General features: G+C 49.6%; 1 protein-coding gene across 4 annotated transcripts in view; it reads left to right on the top strand.

Annotated features, from left to right (window-relative positions):
- The window catches only part of LOC119446282 (arginine-glutamic acid dipeptide repeats protein-like), a 66,865-nt gene that overhangs the window by 24,926 nt on the left and 27,550 nt on the right, over window positions 1-14,389 (top strand). For 3 of the 4 annotated variants that reach the window (XM_037710669.2, XM_049664054.1, XM_037710672.2), the window contains exons 10-15: window positions 1,686-1,926; window positions 2,379-4,031; window positions 5,424-5,568; window positions 7,268-7,626; window positions 10,127-10,426; window positions 11,732-12,065. In XM_037710669.2, the coding sequence (XP_037566597.1) occupies window positions 1,686-1,926; window positions 2,379-4,031; window positions 5,424-5,568; window positions 7,268-7,626; window positions 10,127-10,426; window positions 11,732-12,065 (3,032 nt within the window). The remainder of the gene's footprint in view (window positions 1-1,685; window positions 1,927-2,378; window positions 4,032-5,423; window positions 5,569-7,267; window positions 7,627-10,126; window positions 10,427-11,731; window positions 12,066-14,389) is intronic. The other variant, XM_037710670.2, reaches the window with a different exon arrangement.

Genomic DNA, 14,389 nt, shown 5'->3' with positions numbered 1-14,389 from the left:
CGAAACTATCTCCAAACTATCTCCGGCACGGAATCGTCATCTTCCGTGCCGTCGAGCTTGCTTGAGATTTAAGTACTTCTTAAAAGACCGCCCAATCATTTCATTCGGGGTCTGTACCAAGCCACTTCAAGTTACACAGAGCTTTCCCGTCTGGCCTCGCATTTAAGTGGGTCTGCTGCTGGTGCCGCCATGCAAAAATCGTCAACGTCGAGACACCAAGCCGCGGAGGACTTTCCCAGTTCCTCGGTCATCAAAATTGCTTGTCTCTCAAAGCAGCCATCATACCAAATGTGCTGCATCGCCATGACGTCGCGAATGAACGGAGTCAAACCGCAAAGTGCCGTAGAGTATTGCAGCATCGTAACCATCCACAAGCACACCGAAAACGGCGTCGATTCGAACCAAAAACAAGTTCTGACTTCGGTCGACTTGTCTATGGATTGGATTGAGACGTGAAGTTACAGGTTGCCAACGTAACACTGAAAATCGCGATGTGTAGATTGCTTTAAAATGGTCAATTTTGTTGTCATTCGACTGTAACGCGAGGGTCGAGTTGAAGCAACAAAATCATGAAATAAGAAAATAGGGTTACAATTGAATAAATATGATAATTTTAAAATAATTTAATCTACCTTCCTTGGAAGTAGTGCAGGTTTGTTCCGCGGGCTTATCCAGGCGGTCTGTACCTGTTTTTGGGCAAGACTGAGCGTCACTGCCTATATTCTTAGTTTTTCGATTATACTACGGTTTTGCGTGGTCCCCTCGTCGGATAATCAGGGTTCCACTGTATAGGGGTGTTTTTGCATTTCGCTTCCACCGAAATGCGGTTGTGGTGGCTGGGATTTGATCCTGCAACCTCGTGCTTAGCAGCGCAACACCATAGCCACTAAGCAACCAATGCGGGTGTTTTCACGTGAGATGGGTAGGCGAGCACTGCGGAGAAGCTGTGGCGGAAGCCAACTACTGTTTTTGAAGACTCGCACATTTTCTTGTTTACATGGGTTCTAGCGGCCGGAAAACGAGTTATACGATAGCAGGGGTTTGGTGATGTACTGAACGTTAGTGCCGAAAGATTGTGTCTTCCAGAGACATATCAACCAGTAAAAAAGAAGCACATATTTAGTTCTCTATCGCAAACGTTAGCGCTGTGATAAGCGTGCGCATCAGGGATCATATCAGTGAGGTTTTACTGCATTCTTGTAGGAAACATGTCTAATAAAGTTGCCAACCAACTTTCCAGGCACCTGATTTTTTAGACTTTCACTATAATTTGGAATACCTTGTAGCGGTGCGGAATTTCCTAAATAACAGAAATTTTCGATTCCGTATAATGCTTAAGCAAAACGTCCGATCTGGTCTCGGACTGTTTCAAAGTAGATGAGACAGCGGCGACCCCTCATTTCCTGACTGTCACACAGTCCATGCTAAATGGAAGTCGCTGTCTTTGAGAGGGGTTTTGAGGCAGCAATTTCAAATTGAAATTTCTAGTCAAATGTGCACTGAGAGCACAGTTTTTTTGTATAATCACATTGGGCTATCTACTCTCAGTTACAGTGATAAACGGAGAATAGGAGGAAGACTGGTGTCATGGCCCCTTTAAGATGACTAAAAACTTGCTAAATTTAGCTACTTTCTCGCTAAGTTACCAACACTGTGTGAAGTCCCGTGAATTGTTGCTACCGCAGAGAATGCCCCGGAAGAACCTGAGGCGACGTCGGCCAGCCCTCCCAGCGTGTCACCGTCTCCAGTTGTGGCCCCAACCCCGGCGGCAGTGCCGCCAGTGACAGCTGTGGCTGAAGAGCCCTCGCAGGCCGCATCAATGCCACTGCAGCTACCGTCGCCAGTGGAGGAGGAGCGGCCGAGCTCTCGACCGAGCTCTCGGCCGAGCTCTCAGCAGCCAGAGCCTAGCCCTGTAGCAAATGATGGGTGAGCAGCCTCTTTTTTTACAGTGAACAACTGTCTTTGCCCCATACGGTGACAATCCCGCCTGCTTTCTGTTTGTAAGTCAAGACTTCCCTGCACCTCTCACTCATAGCTGCACTGAAGTCCATGGTAATGCTCAGTCCTCGCCATCTTGTTAATTTAAAAGTGCCGTACAGTCCTTGCCGTGAGACAAGTTCAATCATAATGAGCTGCAAGATGAGAGGAGTTACCGTATGCATTCGTGTAAAGGCTGTTGGCCTAATTTCTTCCGTAATTATTATTTAAGGGCTGTGATGTTAAAAACATCATGTTAATAGCTGTGGAAAGCTGTACGTGACATCACTGTGCATTGCGAGGCAAATCCCACCTTGCTCTATTGGTGTGTAGCACGTGCCGAGAAATTGCAATTCTGAATTTCTTTGACAGTATTCAAGTGCTGCAATCTTACTTTACAGGCCACCAAAGGAAGCACGGTGTAGCCCAGCAGTCACAGAAGATATGCCAGTGGCCCTCCCCATTTCACGACCACTATGTCCTTCGCCTGTCTCCTTGGTGATGCCAGGCATGCCAAGCCAAGTACCACACCTGGAGCGCTCTCCACAGTTACTTCTGCCACGCATGTCGCCGCCTGTGCCACCACCGGCACATCAGCTGATCGGCAGAGGGGTGCCAACACCTCCGACGCAAGCTCTGGCGCCATCGCCCAAGTTGATGATGTCCGAGGACAAGTTCGATCAATTGCTTCCTCAGGCACCGCCCACTCTCTCTCTGCCAGACCCGAGAGTGAAGTCACCAGCAGCACCAGTTGATGCCATGCCGTTGTCCCTAATTAAGATGGAAGTGGAAGAGTCAAAGCCCCTCCGGTTGGTGTCGTCCCCATTGTCACGTGGTCGCCCGACTCCCCCATTGCCCCTGCCGGGAGGCATCAACCCATCTCTGGCAGCTCTGTCGGCCATGCCTCCGCCCCCTGTGGAGCCCCTGCTCCCGTCGGGCATGATGCCCCCCACAGTCAAGAGCCACCTTGTGCGCATCAAAGAAGAAATGAGCGGACCGCCCACGCTCCTCATGGAAGGGCCCCCCAGGGGGTTGCCTCATAGTAGCAGCAGTGGGGTCGCTCCACTTCCACCGGAAGCCACGCAGTCATTGGCTGCTAATAGTTCACCGCTGGGGGCGCCCAGGGGCCTGTCTCCCCTGGCGCCCCTTCACCCCTCGTCCTCCTCCTGCTTGCCAGCATCTTCTCTGGCGGCCGCTGGTGCCTCGGCTCCCCCTCGGTCCTCGCCGTGCTCTGTGCCCGGAGCCCCCGTGGACTACCCGGGCCCGCCCCCGCACCATGTCAAAACCGAGCCCCCACCCTCTCCCCCAAAAGAGCGCATGAGTGCCCCTTCCTCTCCTCACCACATGCCCTCCTTTTCTCATTCCTCCTCGCCATCGCACGTCAAGCCGGTTCCATGTTCTGTTCCCATGCCGACAACCCCAACCTCCACACCCGCCTCCTCAGCCTCTGGCCACCACCACTACGCCTTTTCACCCCCTCTCTTTGCCACTTCCTCGGTGGCTGTGTCTACTTCCGCCTCTCCTTTGGGTGGTGGATACCCGAGCCCGCTGGTCACTGTTGCTCGGCAGCACCCGGGGGCTGCACCTCCTCCCGGTGCACCGCCACAAATGCATCCGGGGTTCCCGTACTCACCCTACTTCAGCCCCCAGCTCTACTCCCCACACCTGCACTTTCCTCAGACGCATCCACAGTTTGCCCCTCCTCCCGCACCTCCGCCGCCGGCCCATCAGGCGACGGCGCCACAGCACCACTCCAAGACGCCCCCCTCGCGTGCCCCCGTGTCCATGCCTCTCCCCCCTCAGCTTCCGCTGGACAGCGGTGGCGGGGGAAGCGGGCACCGGGTGGCCCCACCTTCCCACCACGGGGGCTCCGGTGGCCACCACAGTGGTGGGCTGTCGTCGCATCACGGCAGCAGCTCCCACCATGGTGGCCCCGTCCACCACGTTGTGCCCGAAGAGGAGGAGGAAGAGCCCGAGGCCCAGCAGCTGGTGAGGGGACCCAGCCCCGAGCCCAAGGTTGAAGACAGCGAATGCCACCGCAGCCAGTCCGCCATGTACGTGGTTTGCTGCCTCCCTTCCTTGGTTTCTTTCTTAAAGAAGGCCTGTTTCAGAACAATTATGCATAGTAAGGTGCTGTGCCAGATGTACAGAACATCTTGGTTGCCGTGAGAAGACCGCTGTGCCATGCGTAATAGCCGTGCTTTAGTTTTTAGGACTCCCATTTCTCACTGCATGTGACCTCTAATGGCAACCAGAAGCTAGCACATGAGGCCAACAGAACGTAATGCTAGAGTTTTTATTGACTGGCCTGACTGTACCAGCACTGCTATCACAACAGCAAGAACTGCGGATTCGCGAATAGTGGCATTCCAAATCAAACACTCATGTTAGAGAAAAATTACCTTCAAGTATCGAATCTAATACCAAATATTTACTCATTTCTAAACAAAGTGAAATATAAAGGCTGTATAGAGTTTGTTTTGTAGAAATGAGTAGGTTCGTACACATTATTTGGTAAATGTGATGCCATTCACAACTAAACTTTCTGTCAGCTGAGGAGCTTGTAAATAAGGAATTGAAATGTAGTCCTATCTGGCACACCATGACAAAGTAATGGGGAAACATAGGAACAGCACGTCACTGGATGTTGTGGAAGCAAAGTGTAATACTGCAGCACTGTAAGTGGCTTTAAAGGTGTGCAAACATGATGAGATTGTCTGCATAATAAATTGAGTTTCCTAACTCAATGAAACAAATCTGTAGGCTGCCTAAAGCGGAGGCATTCTTATTGAATGACTTGAAATTAATCAGTAGTAGTTTGCTATGGCCTGCATTCACTCTGCAAGATGGTGCCTCTCTGCTGTGACCACTTCAGAGTTAAAGACGCAAAATAGGAATAATAAATTAAGCTGGATTGGTAAATAACAGCCATGGAACACCAAAAAGTTAAATGTCAACCATGTAAAGGAGCTTGGCAAGCCATATGAAATTCAAAAGCAAGAGCCTGGTGCTGAGGCCACCTTGAAGTTGCAGTAATAGCTATACATGATGTCATGATTTCAATAGTGCCTGCCACTGATTAGTTAATTGTTAATCTTTAAACAGCGATTACGTAGCGTTCTGAACGAAACAATGACTGAACTTAACAAGTTTTCATAATGTTTGCTGCGCGTGAAACTACCCTACCACATGAAAATACTTCCAAATCCCCGACGTTGCATTGTCGTGATATGAAATTTAAAAATGCCAACATTGGGCCTTCGTTTTGTGCAGTTGGAATCAAGATTCTGTTATGCCAAGTAAATGTAAATAACGTCTTGAAACATGGCTTCATCAGTCTGAATTGATTTAGTGTTGATCTTCAACGTTCCTTTTAAGCATTTACATTGCTGCTTTTGCAAAGTATGCAGTGTTGAATGTCGCTCCCTTCCTCGCTGACATGCCAGCTTTCTGCGGCACTGGAGTCGAGGCGAATTCAACTCTTGCGCTCGCACGGACTTGACCTTCAAGCCCGTTCCTGATTCGAAGCTGGCGAGAAAAAGGGAGGAGAGGGCACGCAAGGCAGCCGAGAAAGAAAGGGAGGAAGCCAAGGTGAGTGACGACACAGTGCAGAAGGCACATTGATTCCCAGTGCGCAGAAGATGTGGTAGCTGCATTGCGTCGCTGTTGTTAGGTTCAGGAAGTTCAAAGAGGCCTTGTCAGTCTTATGGTATGTTCGACTGGTTGCTTTCAAGGGCTCGGAACACATTCACCTAATTCATTCGGAGTGCCTTCCTCCAGCTAAGAGTGCTCGGAGGTGCTATCACCTGCAAGGTTGGAGCTCACCCAAGAACTTACGAATTCTGGTTACATGAATCCTCTGACTGCACTTTGGGAGCAGCTGAACATTTGGCTTGGGCCCTGGCTCTCTGGCTGAAATTTCGAGCAGGCTCTGTATTGTTGCAAACTAAGGTAGAGGGAGGTAGGAACCAGTCGAATGTACCATAAAGTTTGCGGCTTCAACGGTTTTGTCTTAGTAACCAGTCAGCCCTGGAACAAATTTTATCTTCATTTATGAGCAAGAACAATTAAAGCTTGTTGACAACATTCCTGATGTGAACAGTCAAGCTGTGATAAATAGGAGGTGAACTATTTATTTGCTGTAAGGAGGATGTCTGGCCATGTATAAAGCTACATGGCACGTCATTATGAAATAACGCTTTTATGTGTACACCTTGCAATTCTTGTGACCTTTCATCAGTCTTGAGGGCACACTTAGAACTGCACATCACTATCACAGAAAGCAAAGCTTGCAATTCGCTAGATGAAAGAATAACGTCGCAAACAAAAACCATGTATATTACTCGGAAAGCGTTTCAGTCTAAATTAAATTTGCTTTCGATACCCGGAAGCACCACCTGTCCGGGTCAGTCGCTCTACCAGCTCATGCTGTTGATTAAAAAGCTAGCGCCACGCAGTGTAAGCTTAGATTAATGGTAAATTTGAGAGTGCTGGTAGCTAGGAAGATGCTTAACAAAATCAGTTCTGTGTCCATCCTTATAGTGAAGGTAGATTGATGGAAAATGAGCTTGCCATCCACATGACTGTTGCTTGGTGTTCTGTGAGCCGTCTCTCTGGTCATTTAAATGCTATTGCCATTGAAAATATAGGAGACCATTTAGGAGAATAATTGATGACATAATTTGATGCTAGGAAGCAGTCGTGATTTTTAGTAAGCTGTAGAAAATTGTGAAAAGTCAAGCAATGATAGCATTCCGTGGCAGAAGGCACAATTTGCAGTTACCACCCTTGCAACTTCCCATTTTGTCTCTCTGCTTCTCACAGTGATTAGCTCCTAAGGGTTCAATCACGCAGTTTTTGGTTTATCCACATGTAACCAATATCACTACCTTTTAAACCCGTGCAGTCAATAACCATAGGAGTGGCACAGGATGGGCAGATTTTAGATTATGAGAACACACTGCACCCAAAGCCCTAGCCAGACTTTTCATGTTTTAAATTGCTCGAATGTCATATTCAGAAAATATTTTGACAAAGGCACACAGGAATATAACAGCAGGTGTGCTTGTGTTATACTAGCTCAGCATACTACTGGAGCACTGTGCCCTTATCTCCCCGCACACGATTACACTGCATTTAGTAAGCTTTCCTCTGTATTGCACAGGATTGTGTAGGTCTCTGTAATTACAAACACTTGCACAGATCTGACATCTTTTTTCCCGCTGCCTTTGTATCTAGTGTTCGCTTACGTTGGCCATGTGGCTGGCTTCTCTGTTCTCACTCTTTGTAGCAACGGCTCAGCTCCTTGGAACACAGGAGCGGGGCGTCCGAGAACAAAGCGGGCCCCAGTGGCCACCCATGCGACTTCCCCCCTGGTGCAAATCCCTACCGGGCAGCACCCCAGCGCGGTGCCGCGACCAACCCGTATGCGGCGGCAGCGGCAGCAGCAGCCGCAGCGGACACCCCGGCACTGCGGCAGCTGAGCGAATATGCTCGACCGCACGCAGGCTTCTCCCCCAGTGGATACCCGTCACCCCGGTCCCATCCGGCGGCTGCTGCAGCAGCTGCGGCTGCCGCCGCCATGGACCCCATGATGCTACACTACCAACTGGGCATGTATGCTGCAGCAGCTGCTGCCTCGAGAGAGAAGTGAGTGTTTCTACACTTTTGTCATGCTCTGTCAAATACTCGATGTACTGGCTTCCTTCGCGCGCTGAAGGCGTGGTTTCGCATTTCCGGACTTGGCAGTTACGTTTGCACCGTCAGGCCTGGGGTCACTTTCAGGGAGGGGTGCTTACACTTTTGCAAGATATGGCGTGACTAGCGCCAGACGCACCGGCATCTATGGGCGAACGGCATTTTTGGCCCGAAAATGATCATTTGAGAATACCACCCCTGCGCTGTATACTAGATCCAGGGAGCAACAATGGGAAAGAAGTGGTTGTAAAAAGGTGGGCATAAAAATGATGAGATTTTTCAAAGTCGGTGCCTTTCGAACTGTTCCTGCTACTATACAAGTAAACAACTGGCCGACATGTTTGGACCTGTTCCATTATCATTGCCGTTCATCACTGGGTCAGGTGCTCCAAGATATGTCGCTTGGCGCTATAAATGATTGAATGGGATCAATAAAAAAAGTGTGGTCCTGGAAGATCTGTACCAAAACATGAATGAGCCGTGAGATTTTTCTGGGTGTGTGCTGGGGACTGGTGTGTGCCACGTCATTAATCATCGGAGCTTTTTGTGGGGGTGGTGCAAGCATGCCTTATCCAGCGAGCAAAACTATATGCAAACATTGCGCTAAGTTCAGAATCAAGACAGCGGCTATGCAAAATATGGCGTATATTCTCGTGTAGAGGCTACAACAGAGAAATTGGTGTGTAGGTGTGCTGTACATCTAATTGGCCTCCCATCAGAAGGCTCTACTGAGTGACAATAGCTGAAGTTGACGAGAGCAGTTTGTGTGTGTTGGTGCATGACGAAAGAGTAACAGCCCAAAAACAAGAGAAAGACAGAGGAAGTGCTTGTGTGTGTGTTGCCTCCTCACTCCTTGTCTCGTTCTTGCGCTATTACTTTTTCGATAGCAGAAGGTTTGTCAGGATGATAATATATTAAGGTGTTATTCTATTTGCAGCAAGCGATTTATTGCGCCTAATTTTGAGTAACCAACTCGACGTGCCTTCACCAGCCAAGCTAATCCACGTTAGGCCTACGAGCCATGAAATCGACAATCGAATTCAGAATCAGCGGCGTCTAATGAATCAATCTTCATTACACACGTTAGTTGAGAGAAAGCGATAACCGCAGTCACTTCTCCTAGCTTACTAACTTCACGCGTTACCACGAATCAAGCCGAGTTTGGTACTCGGAGAGCCGCCGCTTCGATGGGTGCCGCCATGTTTGTTGACGCAAAACTTTTGGGGCTGCTTTTGGGGCTCCCGCTAAATCGGCGAAATAGCGTCCCCAACGCAAAACCCAAACGAAGTTAGCGTCTCGCGCATGCGCAGTGGTGTCGACGCTATTTCTTTGGGGCCCCAAAACGTTTGGGGCCCCTATTCTAAAACTCTCTAATATCTTTGTCTAGATTTTATAGATATAAAAACTTCATAATATATAGCTACTTATGCGGGTTACGTGCGTGAATAGTTTGTTTCCTTATTGCTGCTTTTTCTGAAGCTTTTAATGAAGAGTTGTGAACTGTATTAGCACAGTAAAGATTTATATTGTCTGTTGCACAGTAAGTGACCAAGAATGCATTTTTCTGACGACTACAGTGGGGACGTTGCATGTACAAAATGTACAGAGTACAAAATAGATGCTTGTGCCTAAATTATGACCCAAGGCGTGTTCATCATATCAGCCACCTGAGAAGGGGCGAGACTCGAGCCTCTTTCTGCTTGTCAACACTAAACAATGCACGGCGCTAGCGGCAGTAGACGTCTGTAAGGGGAAAGCCCCCAGTCAGTCTCAACAGCATGGAGCACTAAAATTTAGGTGCTGTGCATCAAATGCATGTTGTGTTTGGTGGGAAGAAACAGTGAGAATGTTCAAACCCAAACACACTTTTGCTATACAGTCGTTTATCAATTCAACCATGACGGGATCGACAAGATTGGTTGAATTATGCAGCAGGTAAAATTAAACAAGAGGCAGAAAAAAAAACGCCGAAATACACCGCTGATTCATTTGACAGCCCAAAAGGCCTTAAACATGTTGCTTCAGTTCCTGTGGACATACGGCTTACGTGACTGACTTTTAGTGTTCGCAGGCTGCACTGCATTGTATGCACAATTCTTCTCTTTTTTTCCATCTCCCTTTCATTTTATTTCAAGGCTCCCTCTATCATCTTTAATTCTCTTTACCCCTTACCTCAATCCAGGGTAACCAGCCAGTTTTACGCCAAATAACCTCCCTGTATTTCGCTCTCTATTTTCCTGCTCCTCCGGACAGGATTGAATGCTCAGCGGCGTACTTTTGATTGTACACACTACACTGTGCATGCAGTGAGGGTGATAATAAACTGTAGCGCAGGAAGCTTTCTCATATAACTGCAGGACATGCATTCCCACTGGGCTGTCAGGCAATGCCTCGTTTTGCAAACTTAATGGCGCTAATGAGTGGGCTGCTCTTCCCCCCGACACCACTGCAGCAGTCTCCGTTTGGACCTGGAGATGGAGAAACGCGAGCTGCAGGACAAGCTAAAGGCCGAGCTGGAGCTCAAGTCACGGCTCCCTCAGGCGTACGACCCGCATTGGCTGGAGCTGCAGCGGAGGTACGCGGCTGCGGCGGGGCTGGGGGCGGCCGGGGGCGCACTGGGGGCCGCTGCGGCGGGCATGTCCCCCTTTGCGATCTATGGAGACCAACGAGAACGGCTGGGCTTGCCCCCCGACGACCGGCTCCACCCGGCCGCCGACCGCCTCGCCCTCGCTGCCGCCGATCCCCTTCTGAGGTGAGTGGGCAGCTGCCAACGAGGCCCCTTCAGTTTGCTAATTGTGACTGCTTTCTTGTTAAAGCCCTGAATGGAATTTGCGCAATTTGGCCTTAACCCTTTCCCTACCGAGATTTTTGTTTAAAAATAATATAAAAATACCAATTTTTTTTATTTGCCTAATTAATTCTACGTATCTTGAAACAGCCAAAACATATCCCTAAAGACACTTTATTGGTAAGATGCAAGTGAAATATATATTTTTTTGATAATATGGAGAGACGGTTGGCTTCACAGCACTGCACAGCGGAGATTGTCCGATTTTCTGTAGTAATACCGCGCACAGTTTCCATCCTCTGTCATGGGTACCTTTATGCCAGGCGCGGCCGTGAAAACAAACCTAGGATGCGGCGATGGGGGGGGTTTCTTTAGATCTATCGGCGTTCACTGCCGACACATTGGGACGCTGTTGTCAGAATCGGATGATTCCAAGAAGATATGCTGCTCAGTATCCTCGCTGCCACTCTCGGAGAAGAACCAAACTTCTTCTTCACTGTCCGAGTCTGACAGAACATCCGCGAACAAACATGTTTTTTTTTTTTTTTTTTCTTTTTTCTGGAGCGGAGTCGTTGCAGGCACGCCCACCCACATAGGAGGACGCCATTTTTAAATCCCAGTTGCCAGCTTCGAAACGTTTTTCGGCCAAGATGCAAGCTTTGAGCACTTTTTTTTTTTGCTGCGCCATCTGTTGAAGCCACAGAGAACTAAGCAAAATTCATCAGGGTAGCTTGAAGGCAGCAGTGCGCAAGCGCGTGTTTCAGCGTGGACAAGCCCAGCTCGGCTTCGGTGGGAGCGGTACAAACCGTGTAGACTAGCTCAGCTCGTCTACGGTAGGGAAAGGGTTAACTACTGTCTATGCACATCTGTCACGTGGATGTCGCAGTGCGATGCAGTGAATTCTCGATTTACGAACTTCAGGGGACCGGAGTAATTTTGTTCGTAATTCTGACGGGTCGTTATAGTGAAAGCCCCAAAATTAACCATTCCGCCCATAAGTTCACAAGTTGTCACCATATGAGCTATCCACGAAAACGTCGCTGTTGGCTCTTGGCTCACGTTGTTGCTATTTTTCATCTGTTTTCTATCTCTTATCGCTATAAATTACAAATTCATTACTACAGAAGCCTAACCTTTCAATCTAGCTCGACTTAATGTTTTTCTTTTGTGTCCCTTTAAATGTGTGCTTTTCTCTGAGTACGGGACTTGTGTGACACAGCAAGCGTTGCTAACTTCTCTTCCTTTTTTTTTTTGTTGTTTCGCCTTCAGGTTACAGATGGCAGGTGAGCTGCACGTCCCCCCGACGCATGCGCACGCCCACACACACCTGCACCTGCACCCCCCTCATCATCATGACCCACTCTCGGCAGCAGCAGTGGCCATGGCGATGCCCCCTGGCGGGGAGCCCCCTCCCTCGGCCGGGCCGTACGGAACTGGCTACCCACCTGGTGGGCCAGGTTCGGCGCCCCCTGGCAGTGGCGGTGGTCCTCCACGAGGCGCGCCACATGGGCCCCCGCCAGGTGGCCCGCGGCCACAGGACCTGATGCACCCTGCCGCTGCTGCACTTATGCGTTCTTCCTACGAGGAGCAGCTCGCGCATCAGGTGAGCCCACTCGCCCCTCCCTTTGCTGCTATTTCTTATAGCCAGGTCGTGGCTGTGGGACGTAATACAGTCGACGTCCAAAAAATCGGGAAGTCCGAGGCGGGCAGAAATCGCTTCTGGGCACGTAGTTTGCAGCCGCAGAAGGCTACGCGTAGAAGCCACTTGTGGGCGTGTAGTGCGAAACTGCAGGCGGAGGTCTTGGACTGGCGACGACGGCAGCGTACGTGAGCGGAACCGGCGCTGGAGGTGGCTGATGAGCGAGAGGTAGTGCGTCGCTGACTTGTTCGTGTATGACCCGACATAGTTCCGGAGACAAGGAGGACTCAGACGACCGGGTAGCAGGCAAAAGGGACAGTTGATGCGCGACTTCCTCTCGAACGAATTGTTTGACTTGGTCGAGGAACGAGGAGTGGGCGGGAGCAGCATCGAAACTGTCGGTTAGGGCCGAAATCGTGTCGTACGGCGCGGCAGCTCGGCGCGTAGTGAGGCGTTGTTTGCAGAGTTGTAGCTCTGGCACAGGGTGATCACCTCGTCAACCGTTCGAGGATTTTTCGCCAAGAGCATCTGGAAGGCATCATCTTCGATGCCTTTCATGACATTCTTTATCTTTTCACTTTCTGGCATAGAGGGGTTAATGCGCCGACAAAGGTCCACGACATCCTCAATGTAACTGGTGAAGGTTTCACCCTTTTGCTGAGCGCGACCACGCAAGCGTTGTTCCGCACGAAGCTTTCGCACAGCAGGCCGACCGAAGACTTCTTTGAAACAATTAGTAAAAGCAGTCCATGTGGTAAGGTCGGATTCATGATTCCGGAACCAGAGATGAGCGACTCCAGAAAGATAGAAGATGACGTTAGTCAGTTTATCTTTGTCATTCCATTTGTTATGTGCACTCACTCGGGCGTATGAGGAGAGCCAATCCTCTACCTCATGATCGTCGGTGCCGCTGAAGACAGTAGGATTGCGTTGGCGTAGAGCACTGGAGCAGACAACAGGCGATGCCTGGGGAGGATCGGGCTGCTCGGCGTCCTCAGGCATGGCAGAAACGGGAGGGAGCGTGCGGCTGCGGAGTTCCAGGTCGGTAAAGGGCCCAGCACCTCCACCAAATGTAGAGAGGCACTCTAGTTTAATTAATTAGAGCGTAGAGCACTGCAGCGAGAGGTTACACAGCTCAGGCAACACAGGCACACGGCTTCGACCAACTCGTCGTCGTCTTTTTTGAAGCAGTGCATACTGCTCATTCTTCTTCAGTACACATGCTTTTTACTGCCCCCAAAGGCTCAAATCGCCACAGGCTAGTTCAAAATAGCTCTAAAGGCACCTGCCGACACACTTATCAGGCTCCTACTATATCTCCTACTGTGACAGGAGATTACAGGTGCACGCATGTATAAGGAATACGTACTGTGTCCAGTGACAGTGGCCCCTTTTAATTTTTCATATGCTTCACTGCAATGCACTGCCTGTGCTTGGCCATGTAACGCTGCCGTATTGCGGTGAAGCTGACTTTTTTGAACCGGTGTTATGTAACATTTCACCTTTGCCGTTCTTTGATGCCATCGGCAGAAATGACAAAGGCTGAGTTGATGCCATTGCTGACAGCTTTCGTGAAGTGGTTAATGAAATGCTTTAAATTTGCCCATTTCATTCCTTGTGTCTTTGGTGTAAAGGAAACTGCCGCTCGCATGTGCTCTCATGTACTCGTGCTAGACAATGTGACAACTCTTATATATAGGCATGTATTTCTTTAATTTTTATTTATTTTAGATGTATCGGCCACTTTGTGGCCAGTCCGCCATGGCGGGTATGTGCTATAGCAGGGGTTCTCAGGTACGTTCATCCGAGGGAACCCTGCTAAGCTCCATAAAGTGCCAAGGAACCCCCCCCCGATTTAACCGAATTATCGAGGGTATCAAGAAAACAAACAAATGCTGCAATACGTCAACACGCTTTTATTTACTCAATGAATCGTCAAATCTTGTTTCTATTTAGCACAAGACCAGTGCGGAAGCTGAAATTCTCTTCATCTCATGACTGATTAGCGCTAGCAGCGGCGAAGGCCTCGCGACATCCTTCGCGGCGCGCGTTTTCATCTGAGACGTGCTTTGCACCAACGGGCGCACATCCCGATTATTTTTTCACCACTCAGCTGCTCGCCAACAAATTGTCCGTCCATCGCGATGTAGCCGGTGCTTTTTATCTTCGACAGCTTTGCACTGAGTAAAACGAAACTACTGCTTGCCGCAACCGCTGTCGACGAAACCGCGGCCGCTATCGACGCGATCATGGACGGCGACCTTGCGGTTCAGAAGGCAGGCGGCTGA

Source organism: Dermacentor silvarum, chromosome 3 (genome assembly GCF_013339745.2).
Source record: "Dermacentor silvarum isolate Dsil-2018 chromosome 3, BIME_Dsil_1.4, whole genome shotgun sequence".
NCBI lineage: Eukaryota > Metazoa > Arthropoda > Arachnida > Ixodida > Ixodidae > Dermacentor > Dermacentor silvarum.
This window is presented reverse-complemented; position numbering and strand designations above follow the sequence as displayed.